The sequence below is a fragment of the Petaurus breviceps genome, unplaced genomic scaffold, assembly GCF_028583685.1.
Source record: "Petaurus breviceps papuanus isolate PSGF00001 unplaced genomic scaffold, PetGlider_PUasm1.0 90700, whole genome shotgun sequence".
NCBI lineage: Eukaryota > Metazoa > Chordata > Mammalia > Diprotodontia > Petauridae > Petaurus > Petaurus breviceps.
This window is the reverse complement of record NW_027187315.1, coordinates 4720999-4742885: the sequence shown is the minus strand read 5'-3', so window position 1 is coordinate 4742885 and position 21887 is coordinate 4720999. Positions and strand designations below refer to the sequence as shown.

The following is a 21887-nucleotide window of genomic DNA, read 5'->3' as shown; positions in this document are numbered from 1 at the left end:
TTGTTTACCAGGTCTCATAAATGTAATTAAATAAAATTCTCACAAAAATTATAATAGCTCATGTATGAATTTAAAGTTGAACTGAACCTAAACCAAAATGTCAAAAGTATGTACATTAATGGAAAAAAAAAGTCACTAATATTTTCATTCTAAATATGACTAGCCTACTAATTAAAATAATGTCATTAGTAGATATGTTACTAATTTTAATAAGAATATTTAATGTCTTACCCCTAAAACGGTAAATAATAAAGTAATGAAGAAAAGTAGAGGTCTGTGTCCCATGCAACACCTGGTAGACATTAAAAAGAACTGCTCCTGTGCCATCTGACGAACAGTTCTGAAAACGAAAATAATTAATGTTTACAGACTTTCAAACAATTAGTAATAACTTTTGACAAAGCAGAAGATAAAAAGTAACAAATGCTAACATAACTCTCTCACCAATTCCTTTTCTTATTTTTAGGTGCTAAATATTATTAATACTTGATTAACAATAAAAGCAGTACGAAATTCAATCTCTGAAAATTATTATTTAAGTTTGGCTTTATAATATGAACATACTGGATAAAATATTCTTGCAAATACCCAAATCTATACTCCTGAATGGAAAGATGGCTGCTTGCTTTCAGGACTCCTTTCAGAAAGCCATTCCCATGTGTTCGGAAATACTTTCCTTCAAGGACTCCCACTTCTAAAAGGGTCAGTGCCTAAAACTTCTGGGAGCCCCTCTTTTTAACTATGGTTATATGCTAGGAGTTAGAACTACCTTATTAAGTTTATGATTTAAAGGGGGCATAATAACATTTAAAGTCTCCTGGAAGAAAAAAAAAGAATGCTGGACTGCCACAAGAATCACTGTACCTTTGAACCAGAAGACCTCTGAGTTAGTCTAATATTCCTTGTTTTACAGATGAAGAAACTGTTCCAATGAAGTAAAGCAACGTAACTCATATAATCAAGGTAAAGGCTAGTTTATAAGCTGTGAGAGGAACAAAATAATTATGCAAATAGCTGCTACCATTTGTATAGTGCCTGATAGTTTACAAAGCACTTTACTTACAAAATCCAGGAAGGCAGGTAATGATGAACATACCCTTATACAGACTGACTTGAAGCTAAAACACTTGAGTGTCTCCTCCTAATGTGCTTATATCATTACATTTTATACTTCATTTCATTTATCTGTTAAAATATCCAGTCACCTTTCTTCTGTGGTTTCCTCTTAGCATTAAGAAGTATAATAGCCTTTAAACAGACTTGTTTAACTGTTTAAACTTGTTTAACTTGTTTAACTGTTTAAACTTGTTTAACTTGCTACTTTTTAGGGATAGGGACTGCAACTGTGATTTATCTTCTCCCAATATAAGGTGGCATCTTCTTTGCAAAATTATGAGTTTCAGAGAGTTATTTACAGCAGGGCTTCTCAAACTTTTTCCACTTGGGGGTCAAGACCCATAGTTTAAAAAGCACTGCCTAGAACAGTGGCATTAAATAGCAACAGACGGGCTTCATAACTGAACTCAGAATATTACAAATCAACATTACCTAAGTGGCACTGTACTTTTATTTAGCTTGTCAAATATTTCCCACTTCCTGGCCCCTAGAGTTTGACATGTCTTATCTAGAGCTCTGTGGGTTAAGTGACTTGTTTGGGATCACATGGTCAGCATGTGCCAGGAGCAGGATTTTAACCCAGATCTTGTTGTTTTCAAACCTAGTTCACTACTTATGTCCAATTTCTCTCTTCCTAAGCTACCTGCCAATAATAATAACAATAGTATTTTTATTGCACCTTACATTTTGTAAAGCGCTTTACAAATATCTCATTTAATCTTTACAACAATCCTGGATAGGGGCTTTGATTATTACTGTTTTATAGATGGGGAAACTGAAACTGATGTCAAGAGAGGGCAGATGGTTTGAGAGGGTCACAGAGCTACCGAGGAAGAATTCAAACTAAGGTCTTTTTGACTTCTAGACTTCAAGTCTAGAACTGTATCCACTGTGCCACCAAGTTGCCTAACAAAGTAATTCAGAGTTTGATATAATGAAAATTACTAAGATAAAATCACTTAAGAGAATTAATATTTACTTCTATCATATGGATCCAATTTTCCTTTTTAAGAATTATAAACAATTATATTACCATGAGGTAAGAATTTCCATGCTTTAAGTAAAAGAAATTTTAGTAAGTAAAGGCTTAAGAGTGCACTCACTCTTCTTAGTGGTCAAGCGCAGTTGTGGTACTTTCCAAACTCATAATCATCCAATTTGAATTCTTTCCCTTGACCATATGAAAATTTTCCATGTTTGAGCTCTCCTTGACTCAGAAAGAACAGACTCGGTTTCCTTGCTCTTTCTTCTTTATATTTATGATATCTAACAATAATGAGTTGGACCTCAATATCATACTTTACAATTAGGTGCTTTTAAAAATGTGGTATCTTACAAACGAAAATGTTTTGTTTTAGGTTTCAGTTTTTATAAAGTGAGAGAAAAGAACATTCTTTTTCATCAAATGCAATCATACATTGTAATTTAAGGGAATAGTTTTTTCTATATATTATGTATGGCTTGAGATATTTTTAAATAAAAAAAAAATTACAGAACAGCTTGTAATGTCTTGCATAAGAATCATAAGATGTTCTCAATTTTAATAGGCAATATTTTGGGCAAATAATTATTTCATGCAAAAAGACAAATTAGGTAGAAGAAAGTATAATTTCTTCTGTAAAAATACAGTTTAGTAGTACTTAAAAAGGATCAATTTCAAAAAGTCAAGTGATGAGTTTATAGAAAATTAAGGAGTCTTCTAGCAACTGAGTGGAAGAGCTGGAATTCACACTTTATACTAAATGGCAATAGTTGCAGCAGCTCACTTGTTAATCTCTGCCAGTGAAATATTTCACTTTCTTTCAGGCTGACCTGAGATGCTTACAACCTTCCTCCTGTATCCTTTCCTGATTCATGTTAATTCAGACAATACAGGAAATGCAGAACTCCCTGACAGAAAATGATTATGTAATTCCTCCTCAAACATTACTAGGCTATTCTGTGTGCAGTTTTTCTTTGTCTGCTTACTATCACATGTATTTCTATACAAGTTGTATTTATTACCCAATAGACTGTAAGCTCAAAAGGAGGAACTGTCATTTTATTACATGTAAATTTTCAGTGCCTTGTCTATAGAAGGGACTTAATAAAATTCCAATAATAGACAACCCCACTGCAGAAAGAGTAAAGATTCTTAAGGGAAAGAAGATGAATTATTTTCATGTTCCCAGATAAGGCTTTAAAAAAAAATAATGTATTTGGTTGTATCTAACTTTTTCAATAGCTAGGCTCGACAAATTATCTCCTCCTACATAATTTCCCCTTTTAAAAAATGCTATTTTTTACATTTAGGCTGCATATCAATTTGTAGCTCACTGTGGTATATGGTCTTAAGTCATCTTCTGGCAAAGAGTAATTCTCAATAATAGCTTGTTAGAAGTCGTTTTCCCATTATCTTTAGTTCTTTGGTTTATTATTTTGACTGTTTGTTCCCTCTTGGATCTTTCTTGTCTGGTCTGTTCCACTGATCTATTTTTCTCTTTTGTAATGAGTAATGAATAGTTTTGTGATAACTGATATTTTTAAGATTTTGTAATACTATTCCCTCCTTCATTTCTATTTTTTCTCTTTATGATCACAATCTTTTGCTAATGTCAAATAAATATTACTATTCTGTCTACTTTGCTAGTACACCTCTTGGTACTTTGGTATAGACTAAATCTGGAGATTAAGGTAGATCATATTGTCATCTTTACAGTTATTATTCACAGTGATTTAAGTCTTCCTTTTTTTCATAGATCATAAATTTAGAATTAAAAAGGACCTTAGAGGCACTCTAATGTAAAAAATATATATATTTTTAGTTTTGGTATTGAAGTAACCTGGAAATTTTTTTAGTTTAAAAGTATTTTAAAGATATATGAAAGGCTTTCTTCACAAAATCCTGTGAACTAGATAGAAGTAAAAGTGGTTGCTGGAGCTATTCTGCAATCTAACAAGTGAAATTTTATTCACCTTGTAGAAATTAACCAAATGGTTTTCTTTCTAAGGTTGGTTTCAGATGGATTCACCATCATAAAACTTGCATTAATATCACTAAAGAGGAGTAACAATAACAAATTATTATTTAATATTCAGTTTAGTTATTTCATTTACTGGCATCTATTTAGCTTTTTAGATCCTGAGATAGGCTTTAAAGAATACTTTGTCTCAGTCATTTCTCAGAAGTAATAAATCAAACCATGTAGTGACACAAATATTTGACAAAAATTGTAAAACCCATAAATACTGAGATACCAGTCTCATTTACAAGATGTCACTTAAGAAATGTTTTTAAATTTTCATTTGAGAGAAATGCAGTCATTTTAAATAGGTACCTCATTTGAAAAAAAGAATATTATCTTTTCATGAGGAAAAAACATTTGGGAGAAATAGCATTATATCAAACCACTGCCAAAGGTATGGATTAAAAGTCCTCATGGATGACCCTCAAAGCAAGAATCCTGTAGCATTTGTTTGGAGATAAGGTTAAAGAACTGCAGCCATGAATGCAGTTTCAGTCTCCAAGGAAGAAACAAGAGTCACCATCTGTGACGGCTGGAATTTAAGAAAGAGAAGAAAGCTTGAAGCAAAAGGCCTACGACAAAGATTCAAATCCACTGGAGAGCAGAAGCAGTTAGCTCATTAGGAATCCTCACTTCAGAGTACCAAAAGTTATTAAAGAATCTGGAAGTCAGATTAGGAGGACAGTGCTTTTTGCCACATATTTTCTGTGTGTGGTTAATTTTTTGCCACTAGCTCCCCTAACCATCTAGTACTATTGAATTTACTAAAGTATAGCTCCCTAGGACACAATCCTAAGGCACCATCAGATGGAGCACCAGAAATAAGAGTTTCTGAGTCCCAAGGAATAAGAGTTACTAGAAGATCTACAATGAAAGGTATAGGTATATCCATCAGTTAACATTTCAACCTGTGACACTGGTTTAGATAAAGACACTAGAGGGGTTACTGGTATTTACTGAGTGACATGTCTGCCTTGTGCTTTTTGGAAGTTCAATTTAGTAGCTGTGTGAATAGTGGAATATTAGCTTGTTGAGGGCAGGGACTGCTTGATTTCTGTTTTTGTATCCACAGCATTTTAACACAGTGCCTGATATATAGTAGATACTAAATAAAAATGTATTGATTGACATACTGTTGGAGAAACAGGCCAGGCACCTTGTGGTCTTTGCCTCAAAACACCACTCCTCAGAGAATGTGAGCATTACAATTAATTAGCCAACCACAATACTTCTATGGTTAAAAAAAATTATACACTGCTCTGTATATTGAATTTCAAGCTCCCTAAGAGGCAACCATTCCCAAAGCACCCCCACTCCCCAATCTTGCACTAATTGCACCTCACTCCAACTTTAATCCCACCATTTCTATTGTTCTCTGAAATGACATTTATTAATGAATAAGATTTCCTACATTTTCTCTCACATTCTTTCTATGAACTTCCTCTCACTGGGACTTGACTTGCCCCAGGCAATGCTTAAGTTGTGACTACCCCTCTGCAGCACAGTCCAAATCTTTAGTCACAGTTCCTCATCTTCTTCCTCCACTGTCCCCAAAGGATATTCTGGTCCTGGAGAAGTGGGATACTACTTATTCTGATCTCTCACTTCCAGACTCTACTGTTTGCTCTATCACACTCAACAACTTTTCCCTAGAAGCTCAATAATTACAATTTTCTACTTTATTCAAATCAGAGTGGCTACTGTATATCATTCTCCAGGTCATTCTTTCTCTTTTCTCAAAGAGATCAGCTTTGGGTTCACTGTCTTTCATTCCTCTTTAAATCTTGCCTATATACTAGGGGATATCAATATTAATGTGGATGGATGCTCCCTCAAACAACCTAACTCTTCAGTTTCTCAGTCTCTTTAAATCCCATGACTTAATCCTTGATTCTATCACAGCCAGCCATAAGACTGGATCACACATCATTACCCACAAGCATTCCATTTATTTATCCCCAAACTGACATTCATTTATATGACCATAAAACTTATCATTTCACCATACCTTCCTTACCTTATTCTTTTTTTATTTTAACTTCTAATCTCTTCATGCCCCAGTATTTTCTTAGCACATTATTCCTATTAGTTTCCTCCTTTCCATTATCAACTCTATAGTTAACTAGCTTAATACAGTATAATATTCTATACTCAAATCCCATGCTCCTCTGTTCTATTGTAACATATCATGAGAAACTACAGTCCTATATTACTCTTGCAATCCTTTCCCTCCTAGAATGGCTCTACAGGAAGTCAGGAAACTAAATTTAAGTAGGTACATTACGAATTCATAAAATAAAAATTCATCACTGCATCAAGGCAATCCTTTTATTTCTCCATAACTGATAGTTTTTTGTGCAAAGGTGCTGCTTTTCTTCTCCAAATGCAAAAATCCTAGAAAATGCTGTTGACACATATTGACACTGCACTCTCACCTTTCTGTTATTTTTCCAATTCTCTACTTCCATTCTATCATTTAATAGAAACTTCTTTGCACATCAGCAATTTATTCATTCCTTTGTTTACTTCTTGCTAGATGCAAGAACACTTTCTTTTTTCATCCTTCTTGACTAAGTCCACTAAAAATTTATGCTATCTCATCATAACTAGTCCTTCATGGCTGCAAAGGACTGTTTTTAATACTTCCAAACTCATTCTCTATAGCACTCCCCTCCAAGACTGCTCTAGGCTTTTTCTTCTTTCCCCAAGCCTCTTCCGTCACCACCATCCACTCCCATTGTCTCAGGTAAGGATCTCTACTGAAAAAATAGGGCCATTTGCCATAAACTTCATCATCTTTCCTTCTCTTCTCTACTCCAGTCTCTGCTGAAGGACTTGACTCTTTTCACCAAAATCATCTCCTCTCTATGCACCTTGGATCTCACCCCCTCCCATTTCTTCTACTAGTTGGGTCTCTCTACTCTACTAGTTCCTTCCCTGCTGTCATTTATTCTGCACAGAATTGCAGCTCAAAAGAAATTCGATATATGCAAATTTAGAGTATCTCCACTTCAACTATTTATAGACTACTTGTGCCCTACATGTGGTAGAGCCTTCTTGAGTTCAATATTTTTTTTTGGGGGGAGGGGTTCCAATTGAGAAATTTATTTAAACCAAATAGGTGCCTCATTGTCTCTAATCTTAGAAGAAGGTGTTGGGCCTCTTGGTAGTAAAGCATGGCTTGTGCTGGTGACGCAGAACTCTGTGAGGCAGAGGAAACTTGATTTTGGAGTTGTGAAACTGCTTGACTGCGGGCCGACGGTATTTGCTGGCAGGAATTTCTTCCACTTTCATGATCTGGGTGGAGTGGGCCCGGGCACGGTGACGGGCTCCCATATCTTGGTAGCACTGAGTGACGGCACCAGCAGTGGTCAGGTCCCTGTACATGTTGTGGGTCCCACTCCTGGAATCATAATGCAGCCAGATACCAAAGTACTTCACTCTAAGAGGGGACTTTTCAAAGACCTATCTGCAGTATACAATTTCTCCAGAAGACTTCTTCATCTTTTTCAGCTGGGAAACGAAGTACCAGAACTGGGACTTGGCTACCACATGATTAGGAAAAAAGATCCGCATGGGATAAAGAGGCAGCACTGGGCTCTTGGGAGTGGTCAGGCAGTGCCCAACCACCTTATATTCTCTCAGGGTGCCCGAGGCCTTCATGGTGCTGCTGCCTCACACCTTACCAATCCACAAAAGCTTGAGTTCAATATTAGTTTGATTAGTACAGAATGTCCACTGGACATACCGTACCTTGACTGCAACAAAGTGATGTCATTTTGTCCTCTTTGATCACAAAAGACCACAGCAAACCAACTCTGCTCCTCTACTGCCTTTCCTTTCACTCTTTTGCAATCTGGTCTCCAATTAGAATTGAATTGATCATTCAAATTAAGCTGTTTTCCCCCCCCAAAGTTACTAATAAGGACTCATTGACCACATCCGATAACCTTTTTTCAAACCTCTTCCTTCCAGACTTTTCTGCAGCATCTGACACCTTTGACTACTCTCTTTACACTCTTTCTCTTGTTGACATTAGCAGGTCCTATGGGCCCAATCTATCTCTAAGAAGACAATTTCAAGATCTATATATCAATCCCCAAATCTACATATCAATCCCTGGTCTCTCACCTGAGTTCCAGTTCCCACCTTACCAACTGCCCATTGGATGCATCTCAAACTGCATGTCCCATAAGTAACTCAATGGAACTCATCATTTCCTCCCTAAACACACCCTTATTGTGAATTTCCTTCATTTGGTCAAGGTTGCTCCCATCCTTCTGGTCTTTCAGGTCCACATAGAATTATCCTCAACTCTTCACTCTCTGCCCTCCCCCAAATATGTAACCATTAGCTAAGTCTTTTTTAAAGCAATCAGGGTTAAGTAACTTGCTCAAGGTTACAAGGCCAGTTATTTTTTGTGTGGATACCGAGTATCTGAGGCCGGAACTAATCTCGGGTCTCCCAATGCTGGGGCCAGCGCTCTTACTCACTGCGCCACCTGGCCGCCCCTAAACAGGAAGAATGCTTCCCCCCCTTTTTTGGAGGGCAATTGGGGTTAAGTAATTTGCCCAAGGTTACACGGCTAGTTTTGTGTGTGTGTGCGTGTGTGTATGGGTGTTAAGTGTCTGAGGCCAGAACCGAACTCAGGTCCTCCTGACTCTGGGGCTGGCGCTTTATTAACTGCGCAACCTAGCCACCCTGTTTGCTAAATCTTGTTACTTTACCCTCCACATCATGGCTCCCCTCTTAACCATTCTCCTTACTCACATGGCCACAGCCCTAATTTAGGTCCTTATCATCTCTTCATGTCCCTACTACAAATGTCAACTCTTCTCCAATCCATCCACTCTACAGCTTCCAAATGGATATTCCTAATGCACAATTCTGAACATGTTGCTTCCCTGCCCTGCTCAGTAATCTCTGTAATTAAATTAACTTGCTTTTGTTTGACATTGGAATCCCTTTATAGCCTGACCTCCCTCTCTTCCCCATCCCCCAGTCTACTTTGCTAGTTTTATTATATACACACACCATTCTGTTCCTTTCTGTTTTCTATGGTCCTGAAAAACTGGCCATCTCGCCATTCTTCTCACACAATCCCTCCTTTCTCTCTCTCCCCCACCTTCACCTACACACAGGCTGGAATGCCTGTAATGCTTTTCCTCCACTCTGCTTCTACTTCTAGCTTCCTTTAAACCTTACTCCAAATGTCATCTCCTTCAAGGAGGCCTTTCCTAAGTTCCTCCATGGTTCATGGCTTTTTATTTTTGGAGGGGGGAAGGCAAGGCAAATGGGATTAAGTGATATGCCCAAGGTCATATATCTAGTTAAGTGCCTTGGGCCAGATTTGAACTTTGCATTCTCCCAACTTCAGGGCCTATGGTCTATTCACCAGGTCACCTAGCTGCCCCACTGTTCATGTCTTTCAAAACAGATTCCTTTAAGTATAGGTCTAAACATGTTATTAGTACTCTGCTCAGTAAAATGTAGTAAAATTTTCTGATCCAAGGTTACCTTAGTCTAAGTTTAAAGGTCTTTTATCTGTTTTAACTTTCCTTGATTAATGTATAGCTTTTGACACTGATGACCAGTCCCTTTCTTTTTAGGCAGCAGCTCTTTTTCATATATTCCACGCATGACTGTTCCTTTTAAGTCACCTACACTGATACTTTGTATATGTAGGTATCTGGTCTTAACTGCAAAGTAAATAATGAATCTAATTTCTGTGTTATCTGATAATGTGATGATGTACATGTGTTGAGCTGCCTTGAGTTGTTGAAAAAGTATCTATATGGGGGTGGCTAGGTGGTTCAGTGAATAGAGCACTGGCCCTGGAGTCAGGAGGACCTGAGTTCAAATCTGACCTCACACTTAACTAGCCATGTGACCTTGGGCAAATCCCTTAACCCCAATTGCCCTCCAAAAAGAAAAAAAAAAGTATTGACCAGCAAGTTATCTTGACGAAACTCTATTAGTCTCTGCCCTGCTTCATTTGGTATTCAAAGGCCAAACATGCCTGATATTCCGATTATCTTTTGATTGTCTACTTTAGCATTCCAACTCCCTATGATGAATGTGACATCATTTTTTTGTATTATTTCTATCTGTTGCAGTTCTTCACTGAACTGATCAGCCTTTGGCTTCTTTGGTATCAGTGGTCAGCACATATACTTGCATTACTGTGACCTTAAACAGTTTGCCTTGGATTCAAATAGGTATCATCCTGTCATTTTTAGGATTCTACCCAAGTACTGCTTTTCTCACTCTTTTACTGACCATGAAGGTGAAGTGCCCACCAGAAATTATACACTAGAGCCCCCTTAAACCTGCTAGAGGGGACCCCTACTAGGTTCCTTGGAAACCATCTAATAGGCTCCAATAGTAAAGAAATGTTTCACCTGTGTTGCTAAAAACATGCCACAGATTCCCATGGATTCAGGTCTGTTTATGTTTGTATACAAGGCTTTGCTAAGGGGCTATGGCTTTGCTTCACTTTAGTAGAAATAATACTAAGGCTTTGTTTCAGTAAGTATAATACTGAGAATGCTTTGCTTCAATAAGAATAATACTGAGCATGCTTTGCTTCAATAGAAACAATGCTAAAGACACTGCACCCCTTAGAAACACATTCTGTTGCTAGCAATCACATTGTCTATAAAATTATGTCTAACAGAAAGCTCGCTACTGTCTTTCCCTCTGAGAGGCAGTCACCAGCTGGTTAATAAACACTCCTATCAAATTATAATTGGCTTTGCTGTCCTGTTTCTCAGATGTCCACTACATATTGGAGGTCCCACCGAGATAGCCTTTGGCTCTGTACTGACAGCTAGACCAGGCTCCCTGGAGGGCCAGGTGAGCAGTCTGACCTAGGGGAGGCCACCAAGTGAAATTCCTTGGCCCGGGCTCGCATTGCTTCCCTGAGTGGACCAGAAGCTGAGACCTATCCAAGTTCTTTCAATTCGATCGAAGAGTATTCTGTTAGGTGAGTACTCATAAAGTGCAAAGGTACCTAGGGGGTGATCACTGAGATACTGTCCCTTGGCCCCAGGTAAAAGTAGGAGGCTAAGCTGGATGCGGCGGTACAGCCCCTACTGGCCTCCAACGTCAGGATGATGACGGAGTGCTGGGTTTTTTTTTTCCTCTCTTCTGAATTTTGTGTTTGCTGTTATGTGTTACTGAATCTTTAATTGTCTATTGGTTTGTGGATTGTTGCTAGATGTCACTATCTGTGTGTTGTGTTGTTTTGTGTATTTCCTGTCTCTGAGATACTGGCAGGTAGAAAAGAGGAAACCTTTCTTTTGCCCTGCTGCGGTTTTTTTTGTATATTGTGTGTGTAAAGAAATTTTTAAGTCTGCCACCCTGTAAGCCAAATGCACCCAAGCAGCCAAAAGAATGCTGTACCTCAGCTAGAAAGATCGATAATCTCCTAAAGAAAGGCTGCTGGCAGAAAACCACTTCTCCTTCTACTCCTTAAACTCCAGCCAAAGTTCTCGAAGTAGAAAGACAAATGGACAGAAAGAGAATAGGAAATTTCTCCCCAAAAATCTGTCTAAGGGAAAAGGGGCCATCTCAATGATCAAAGAGAAGTAGGTTTTCAAGCTGCACTTTGAAATAAGACTAACACTTAACCCTTTCCTGGGTCACAGAAAGAGAACTGTGCAACATCATTGGGAATACAGATCCAGGTAATTGAATTCATTTTGATTACTATTTGGCACTACAAAAACTGAAGTTTAAGGTCACCAGCTGGGTTATTCAATTGTTTTTATTTCAAAGTTCAAAATTAAGACCATGATCGTTACTGGTAAACAGTTGTATTATATGTGTTGTATGAGAAGCAGTTTCTCTTAACATCTTGAAGGAGATCTGAAATTTTAAAGGAATGAACACCTAAGAAAAGTTCATTTGGGCAAAAGGTCAAAAAGAAATCCACTAAGAATCTGTTCCCTGTGGTCCCAGTACTTCTTAGCTAGGGCTACGGAACCCTCCCCTGTCATCCAGCTCTGATGGAGCTGAGAAGACAGTAAGAGGTTTGAACCATTAAGATTTTTTTTCTCCCTGTTGTTCTGGCTATAACTGAGCTAGGGCTGAAGTGAAGTTAATTTGAGTTAACTTCCTCCAAAAAGAAAAAGGGGGGAAGGTACAGTAGCTACATCGGAGCTACATGGGCTTGTCATTTGCCTACCTAAAAGGTTAAATACCTGGAATAGAATATTTTTTTCTGAATGACATGGGAACAGTTAGACAAGGGAAAAGAAGCTTGTGAAACAAAGTTACAAATACAAGTTAATCATTATCCCATATATTAAGCCTGGGATACATCTGAGCTACTGAAGTGTGTTACATCTGAGCTATTCAGCCTAAAATTATATTCTTTTCACAGCCTAGTTTAGTAAAAGGGTACTTGATCTAGAAATAACTGGCCGTGTAACCTTGAGCAAGTTACTTAACCCCGATTGCTTAAAAAAAAAAAAAAAAGGTACTTGATCTAACTCCCATCAGCAAGTGTTAGATCCCCAGGTACCCTGAAGTCCACCTCTTTAAGTAAGCAGAGCCTGAAGTTTCTACTTCAAGTTCCCTCAACCCTCTCCTCAATGCTCCAGGCAAATCGAACACCCCATAACCAAGGTCTGCAACAGATAAGCATTCATAGAGGTTTTGGAAAAATGGAGGGTTTCCCCCTGAAATATAGAGTTCACTCTGTACCATGAAGCCCCAACTTCAGTGCCATCTAAGAGATCTCTCCCTTGCTGCAAATAATCACTTTGCTTGTTCCAGTGCCAAGGACTCCTGGAAAACAATGGAGCAGGGAGAAAAACACCCCAGAATATAAAACAAAAAGAAAAAAACCAGAGAAAAAGCTCAGAAAAGTGAGAAAAAAAAAACAACAACTTGTCAGTGAGAAACAGTGTGTTCTGAACCCTGCACTGACTGGTTGTGTGACCTAGAATAAATCATTTAATCCTGAGTCTTAATTCATCTATAAAGTGGGGAGATAAGAAAAAGAGAGGAGAAAATGAGGTCAGAAGTCAACTAGCCTCTTTACTTGGTAAGATCAATCATTCTTATATGTAATTTGAAAAGGCAATTAATATAATGTCATCTTGTAGTTTATATTATTGTTGTATTTCTACACTGTATATTGTAAAACCCGAGTGAAGAGAAAATTGTGTAAGTTTAAATATGTTATTTTAAATATGTATATCTGCTATTTAGAAAAATTTGTAAAACTGTTAACTAAGCTATTTTGGGCTAATGTTTTAATGTTAAAACCTAAAATTGTTTATTGATTATTGTATGAAAATTTGTTTGACTAGTTCTGCCCATTCAGAGCAGTCTCTCCTGCTTACAATTCATATAAATATTTGCTTATGTTGTAAAACTGGTAAATCCTCTAGAAATTATTTCCAGGCAAGGTCATTCAGCCTGAGAAAGGAAGTTTTAAATGAACCTAACTTGCTAAGAAGTTGCAAAGATCAAAAATTTTTATAAATTGGCTTTTATATTCTAGAAGGATGGTAAAAGGAATTCCTTACTTTATAAGATCTGATATATTTTTATTGTTTATAACAGCCCTATGAGAATAGAAATAATTATAATTGGCTCTAAAGCTGTGATTGGTGAGGCTTGTTGTTTAAGGTAAAAAGCACTTGGGACCATAACTAAATTTTGAGTCTGAATTTGGGTATAGTTGTCTGCATTAAATCAGTGTCTGAGAGGAAATGCCACTAGCTACTCAGAGGAATGTGATCCTGTGCTGTACACAGGTAGAAGTCTACATTTGGTAATGGCCAAAGGGGCAATCTTAGCCTCTGTCTGGGATGGGATCCCTCCTGGCTCAGTTTACCCATGAGGTTCCTCTGAAAAGGAATGTTTTCCATCCATTCCCGAGTCTAGCTATGAGGTGGAACAGATGCTGCATGAGATGGAATATCTGTAACTATACCTGATTTTACACAGAGCCAAGGATGTTTTCTCCTGGCATATTTGGAATGTCACATGTCCCTGCCTTTTTCCTTCTGTAACAAGTTTCTATGCTCAGAACAAGTAATCAGTACAAGATGCAAGCTTTTTTTTTATGTTAGCTTATTGGAAAATCTAATATTATTTTTCATCTAGAATTAGAATATGTATAGAAAGTTTATGCAAACTGCTTAAGATCATTTAAAAGTTTTCAATTAACTTCCTTCACAAAGGTTTAGTGATCACTGAAACTTTTGAAGAAGGAAAATACCTTTAGAAGGAATTTTTAAAATCTCTAGTGTGATTTTAAGAGACCCACTAAAACCTCCATTTGCAAGATGTTTCTTGCTAAATTGATGTAACAAATTGTAAAGCAGAAAACAACTTGCTGTTTTAAACTGAATTTGTAGTTATTCTATCATCTAAGCAAGTGTTAATATTTGTAACTGAATACATGTGTAAAATTCATTTTTCTTTTTGAAATTCTGTTCAGCACCCCACCTCCTATTGTATTTCAGGTGTTGAATGCTATTATGTGTGACTATTAATGATTTACTTCTCAAGTCCCTCCAGGCTCCTAGAGATGTCCAAAACTTGGTTCGGGCAGTGTATCAGGCCACTCCTCATTCGCCACCCTAAGATCCTGCACACTCAGTGAATATCGGAGATTGAGTGCCCACCCACAAACTACCCCTAGACTCCTCACTTGAGCCCCGTTGGACTGGCCCATACCAGGTTATACTGACTACCCCATCTGCTGTTAAAGTGACAGGAAGGAAAGCCTGGATTCACCGCTCCCATGTCAAAGTGACGACTCCTCCCAGAGCTCTCCAGAACTGTGAGTGGCAGAACCCACTGGTGACTTACAACTGAAAAGCAAGAGACTGTTGTGATGTTCCTGCTTCTAGCGCTCTTGCCTTTAGTTGATCCTAACCCCTACACTCCCACTTTATATTCTTGGACTCTTACTAGGACAATTGATAGGACTCTAATTTTAAAAATGTGACTCATGGCCAGCCCACCCTTTTCTTTGATCACTGTGCCCCAGATTCATGTTGCTTCCCTATACAGGCATGTATTCTGTGGGGACCGATGGTGCTGCTTGTGGAGCAGAAAAGCAGCCTTTGGTCAACCCAGTCGTATGTCTGCCCTGAGGATGAGTCTCCCCATTGTGGGGGGACTGGGAAATATCACTCTTTCAACTGGGATTGTGTCACCATTGCTGACTGGGTCTCCGGTGGCAACTGTGACCACCACATTTCATTTCATTGTAATACCCTTAAGTCATGTAACCCGGTTGTCATCAGGATTTTAAATTGGACTAATAAACAAACTTGGAAAACGGGGAGGACCTGGGGAATTGATTTTATGTTGTAGGAAGGGACCCTGGAGCCTTGTTTACTATTCAACACACTCCGGTACCAACGGATCTCATTCCCATTGGTCTCAACCTGGTTCTTAACCCACCCCTGGAAGTTGATCATATTCCGCATGGGCCCCTTAACCCACACTCTACCATAACCCCTGCAGGTTCAGGGATTACTTTGGCAAACCCCAGGCTACATGCCCACTCTTATACTTTTCATGTTCTTGATACTGTTTTCTCTTTCCTAAATTCCTCAGATCCCAGCCTAACTTCTGACTGCTGGTTTTGCTTGAACCCTGACCCTCCTTATTTTGTTGGGCTAGGTTTAAATTCTTCAAAGGGTTTGACTGATCATGAAATTCAGTACTGGAAGCCCACACTCACTGGCCCCAATCTCCCTGCCCCGCTGTAACCTTGGCTTCCCCAAGCTTATGTTAGGGGATGTGCAGGGACAAGCCTGGTGTATTAAATCTAGGGGCTACGCCCTCCAGCAGTCACCTTATAAGAACCTCTGTGCCTCGGTGGTCGAGGTCTTTTCCAAACAGGAATTTTCACCAAATGTTTTCTTAGTCCCTAAAAATGCTTGGTTTGCCTGTACCTTTGGCTTAACTGCTTGTGTACAGGAATGCCTCTTGGCTGGTAACTCCCCCAAATTCTGCATTTTAGTTCACGTACTTCCACAGATATACATTTATTCAGGAGAAGGGGCTCATGAACATTTTGGGCTAAAACCCGCTATAAAAGAACTGTCCCCATTTTAGTCCCTATCTTAGTTGGTCTAGGCATAGCAGGTTCAGCAGCAGTGGGTACCATGGCCCTAGTACAAGGAAATAGTCATTTTGAAGCCCTCACCTCCCAAGTCGACACAGACATCGGAGACTTGGAGAGCCAAATCTCCTACTTGGAGACCACTCTAGATTCCTTGGCTGAAATAGTTCTCCAAAACCGCCAAGGTTTAGACCTCCTGTTTCTCAAGCAAGGTGGCGTTTGTATGGCCCTTGGAGAAACCTGCTGTTTTTATGTCAAGCACTCCAGGGTGCTTTGGGAATCTCTGGCTACTGTACATCAACATCTGGCTGACAGAGAGGCTCATCATCAACAATCTATGTCTTGGTACCAGTCCCTTTTTAATTGGTCCCCCTGGCTGATATCACTTGTAACTTCCCTTATAGGACTATTTGCTTTGTTGTTATTGGGGTTGCTATTGGCCCCATGCCTTATCAACTGCCTAGCTGCCTATGTTAGACAAAGGATTCAAGCTGTTAAGCTGTTTGCCCTCTGCACTGCCTATGTTCCCTATACTGCCCTGGACTCAGTTGAGTTCAAGGTACAACTATGAACCAGTAAAAAGGGGGAAGTGAAGTGCCCACCAGAAATTATACATTAGAGCCCCCTGCTAGAGGGGACCCCTACTAGGTTCCTTGGAAACCATCTAATAGGCTCCAATAGTAAAGAAATGTTTCACCTGTGTTGCTAAAAACATGCCACAGATTCCCATGGATTCAGGTCTGTTTATGTTTGTATCCAAGGCTTTGCTAAGGGACTATGGCTTCGCTTCAGTAGAAATAATACTAAGGCTTTGTTTCAATAAGAATAATACTGAGAATGCTTTGCTTCAATAAGAATAATACTGAGAATGCTTTGCTTCAATAGAAACAATGCTAAAGACATTGCACCCCTTAGAAACACATTCTGTTGCTAGCAATCACATTGTCTATAAAATTATGTCTAACAGAAAGCTCACTACTGTCTTTCCCTCTGAGAGGTAGTCACCAGCTGGTTAATAAACACTCCTATCAAATTATAATTGGCTTTGCTGTCCTGTTTCTCGGATGTCCACTACAAGGGGTACTCCATTACTTTTTTTTTTTTTGGAGGGCAACTGGGGTTAAGTAACTTGCCCAAGGTAACTTGCTAGGTTTTTGTGTGGGTGTTAAGTGTCTGAAGCCAGAACCGAACTCAGGTCCTCCTGACTCCAGGGCTGGTGCTTTACTCACTGTGCCACCTAGCCGCCCCCTACTGTATTACTTCTAATGGGTCTTGCCCACAGTAGTGTATGTAGTGATCATCTGAATTAAATTCACCCATTCCTGTCCATTTAAGCTCACTGACACGCAAGATGTCAATGTTTAATCCTTCCATCTCTTGCTTGACTCTATCTAGCTTGTCTTGGTTCATAGATCTTATATAATAGGGTCCTATGCAATACTGATCTTTACAGCAATGGATTTTCCTTTATCCCAGAGACATCTGCAGCTGGGCTTCCTTTCAGCGTTGGCCCAGCCATTTCATTTGTAGTGGAGCTACTTTTAGTTTTGTCAAGATATATTGCTAGTCATAACACTTTTTCAACAACCCAAAAGGTGACTCCACACATAGACATCACAGATGGTCAATACAGAAATCAAATTGATTATATACTTTATAGTCAAAGGTGGGGAACTCTATATAATCAACTAAAGCAAGACCTGGAGTTGACTATGGATCGGATTATGAACTTCTTATTGCAAGATTCAGACTTGATTGGAAATATGGGATACTTATCAGACCATATAGGTATGACCTAAATAGCATCTCTTATAACATGAAATGGAGGTGATAAATAGATTTAAGGTATTGGATCTGGTAGATAGAGTCCCTGAACAGCTATGGATCATGGTTCACAATATTATACAGGAGGCAGCAGCAAAAAACATTTCAAAGAAAAAGAGTAAGAAAGCAAAATGGCTGTCTGATGAGGCCTTTACAAATGGCTGAGGAAAGGAAAATGAAAGGGAAAGATATACCCAGTTGAATGCACAATTTCAAAGAATAGCAAGCAGAGAAAAGAAATTTTTCTTAAATGAGCAATGCAAATAATTAGAAGAAAACAATAGAGTAGGAAAGACAAGAGATCTCTTCAAGAAAATTAAAGAGATATCAAGGAAAAGTTTCGTATAAAAATGTGGGGATTTGACAGAAGCAGAAGAGATTAAAAAGAGGTGGCAAGAAAACCCAGAAAACCAATACAAAACAAAGATTTTAATACCACTGATAACCAGGATGATGTGGTTACTGATCTAGAGACAAATGGAGTCAAGTGGGTCTTAGGAAGCACTGTTAATAAAAAGTCTAGTGTAGGTAATGGAATTTCAGCTATTTAAAACCCTAAAAGATGATGTTGTTAAAGTGCAAAGATCAGTTTATGTCCCAATCATAAAGAAGAGTAATCCCAAGGAATGTTCAAATTACTTAACAATTGTGCTTGTTTCACACACTAGTAAGGTTAAGCTTAAGATTCTATAAAGTTAGGCTTCAACAATATTCGTAGGCTTGTTTTTCAAAGAGGCAGAAGAACTAGAGTTCAAATTTGCTGGATTATGGAGGAAGCAAGGGAGTTCTTGAAAAATATCTACTTCTGCTTCACTGACTACACTAAAGCCTTTGACTATGTGGATCACAACCAAATGTGGTAAGCCCTTAAAGAGATGGGAGCAACAAATCATCTCACTTGCCTTCTTAGTAACCTGTTTGAGGACCAGGAAGTAACAGAACCAAACACGGAACAATTGATTTGTTTAAAATTAGAAAAGGAGTACAACAAGTCTGCCCACTGTCACCTTATTTATTTAACTCATATGCAGAGTACATCATGTGAAATGCCAGGATGGATGAATCAAAACTTGGATTTAAAGTTGCTGGGAGAAATATCAACAACCATAGACATGCTAATGAAACCACGCTAATGGCAGAAAGTGAAGAGGAATTTAAAAACCTCTTGATGAGGGTTAAGGTGGAATGTATAAGCTGGCTTGAGGTTTAACATCAAAAATATCCTAAAATCTTGGCAAATGGTCCCATCACTTCCTGGCAAATAGAGGGAGAAGAAATGGAAGCAGTGCCAGATTAAATATTCTTAGGCTCAAAAGATCCCTGCAGATGGTGACTACAGCCATGAAGTTAAAAGCCTTTGTTCCTTAGAAGGTAAAGGTATGGCACATCTGGACAGCATACTAAAAACAGACATCACCTTGCTGACAAAGGTCTGTATAGTCAAAGCTATGGTTTTTCTAGTTAGCCAAGCATGGCTATGAGAGCTGTACTATAAGGAAAGCCGAGTGTCACAGAACTGATGCTTTTGTGGTGCTAGAGGAGACTTTTGAGACTGTTATTGCTCCTTGAACAGCAAGGATGTCAAATCAGTCAACACATAAAGAAATTGTTTCAGGCTATTCACTGGAAGGTCAAATACTGAAGCTGAAGCTTAAATACTTTGACCACGTAATGAGAAGAAGGGACTCACTAGAAAAGATCCTAATGCTTGGAAATCTGGGAAAGCTTGAAGGCAAAAAGATAAGGGGATAGCAGAGGATGTGATGGACAGTGTCATGGAAACAATGAAAATGAACTTGGACAGACTTTGAAAGGTAGTGGAGGACAGAAGGGATTGGTGAGCCATGATGCACGGGGTTATGAAAAATCAGACACAACTGAACTGTAACAACAAAAAATCTTAATTGTGATGCTCAAAGCTCTAGCCAAGGCACTGTTCTTCACTGATCCTCCTCCCTTGGTGATCTCATCAGCTTACATGGATTTAACATGACGATCAGTCCTCAATCTTCCTCTTGAACTCTAGATTTTAGTCCCTTAAACTCACAATGTTCACCTCATTATACTTCCATCTAAACTAATTTCTTCTTTGAAAATCCTTCTTTTGAAGGCTTACAACTGCCACCTCTATTTCCTCTCCTCTCTCTTTTAAACTCTTTGAAGCTTGACTTCTGACCTCATTATTCAACCAAAACTGTTCTCTCTAAAGATACAAATAATCCCTTAGTTGCCAAATCTAACAGTATTTTCTCAATTTTCATCCTTTTTGATCTCTTTGGAGTCTCTGACACTATTGTTGACACATTCTTTCCCCTTGGTATCCATGTCATTATTCTGGCCTCATTTTCCTTCCTGTATACTGCCCCTTCTTTCTATTTTGCTGGATCTTCATGCAGGCCATACTCATTAACTCAGTGTCCCTAGGCCATTGTCCTAGGCCCTCTTTTCTTCTCCCTTTATTCTATTTTCACTTGGTGATCTTGTTAGGTTGAATAGTTTCAGTGATCATCTTTATGAAGATATACTTGTCCAGCCAGAGCCTTTCTCCTGACCTCCAGTCTTAAATTTCCAATTGCCTGATAAGATTATCTCAAAGTGGATGTTATATATAAAAATCTAAAACTGAACACTGTCCAAATTGAACTTATTTTCTTTCCCTCCAAACCCTTTCCCTTCTGTACTTCCTTATTACTGACAAGGATACCAACATCCTTCCAGTCACATTGGTTTGTAACCTATGTGTTTTCTTTGGCTCTTCACTTTTACCCACCATATATCCAAGTAGTTGATAAGGCCTGTCATCTTTCTAACATTCCATCTCCAGACTGGGCATTTTCACTGGCTGTTCCCCATGCTCCAAACACTCTGCCTTCCTCATCTTATCATCCTGCTTACCTATACTACTTCAAGTGTCACCTAGAGTTCCACCTTCTGCAAGAAACCATTCCCAGTCCTCCTTAATATTAGCGTCTTGCCTTAGACTACGCTCAATTTATTCTTTATATATCTTGTTCGTTCATAGTTGCTTGCATGTTGTTTTCTCTATTAGAATGAGCACCTTAAAAGACAGGCTGTCCTTTGCCTTTCTTCGTATCTCCAGTGCTTAGCACAGAGTATGCTTGTTGAATGATTGATTATATAGTTTGTTTCTGTATAAAACACAAAGCAATTATGTGGAATGTGGTTAGAACAGTGTTAACAATGGAAACAACCAAAAGTGAGAAAATATGCTAAATATTTAGATGAACAATGTCAACTAGACATACCGGAACAGAATTTCACTTTAGTTTCAATATTTTACACATATGCTGAGATTTCTTTTTAACAGCAGTAGAAATCTATGTTGGAAAAACATTTCAGTTTATTAAATATAAGAATTCTTAAAAAATAAAAAGGTGGTTTCTCTACTATTTTTATCCCTACTATTTTCATGTAAGAGAAACAGAAGTACGTGTAGTTACTACCTAATATCTAGGCATATACTTATGGCCATGTCAAATTTTAAGAGTATTAATTAATTATTCCCATAGCAATGCCAGCACAAGTAATCCTTTTAAGTAGTGACAATGAATAATGAAATAATGCAAAATTCACACATTCAACATTCTAGACCTTCAAGGATTATATAGTACTTAGCAACAATGGCACGTTTTGTCAAGGATTAAAACTGATTTAGGGTCTGGCTTAAGTTTGGGGTAAAAAAAACACTTCAGTTCCTGTAAGATAAAATTCAGCAACTTAAGGTAGTTTCCATGGATAAAATTTTCACTATCAACTCAATAATTCTTGCCTTGCCATAAGTGAGGAACAATATCATGTATGTTTTAATTATTTTAAAAAAT

General features: G+C 38.3%; 1 protein-coding gene and 1 pseudogene across 4 annotated transcripts in view; both read right to left on the bottom strand.

The window, feature by feature from the left end:
• The window catches only part of USP9X (ubiquitin specific peptidase 9 X-linked), a 269058-nt gene that overhangs the window by 63241 nt on the left and 183930 nt on the right, over window positions 1–21887 (bottom strand). For all 4 annotated transcript variants that reach the window (XM_069065713.1, XM_069065714.1, XM_069065710.1 and 1 more), the window contains one exon: window positions 232–340. In XM_069065713.1, the coding sequence (XP_068921814.1) occupies window positions 232–340 (109 nt within the window). The remainder of the gene's footprint in view (window positions 1–231; window positions 341–21887) is intronic.
• LOC138144417 (large ribosomal subunit protein eL20 pseudogene) lies at window positions 1075–21876 on the bottom strand (annotated as a pseudogene).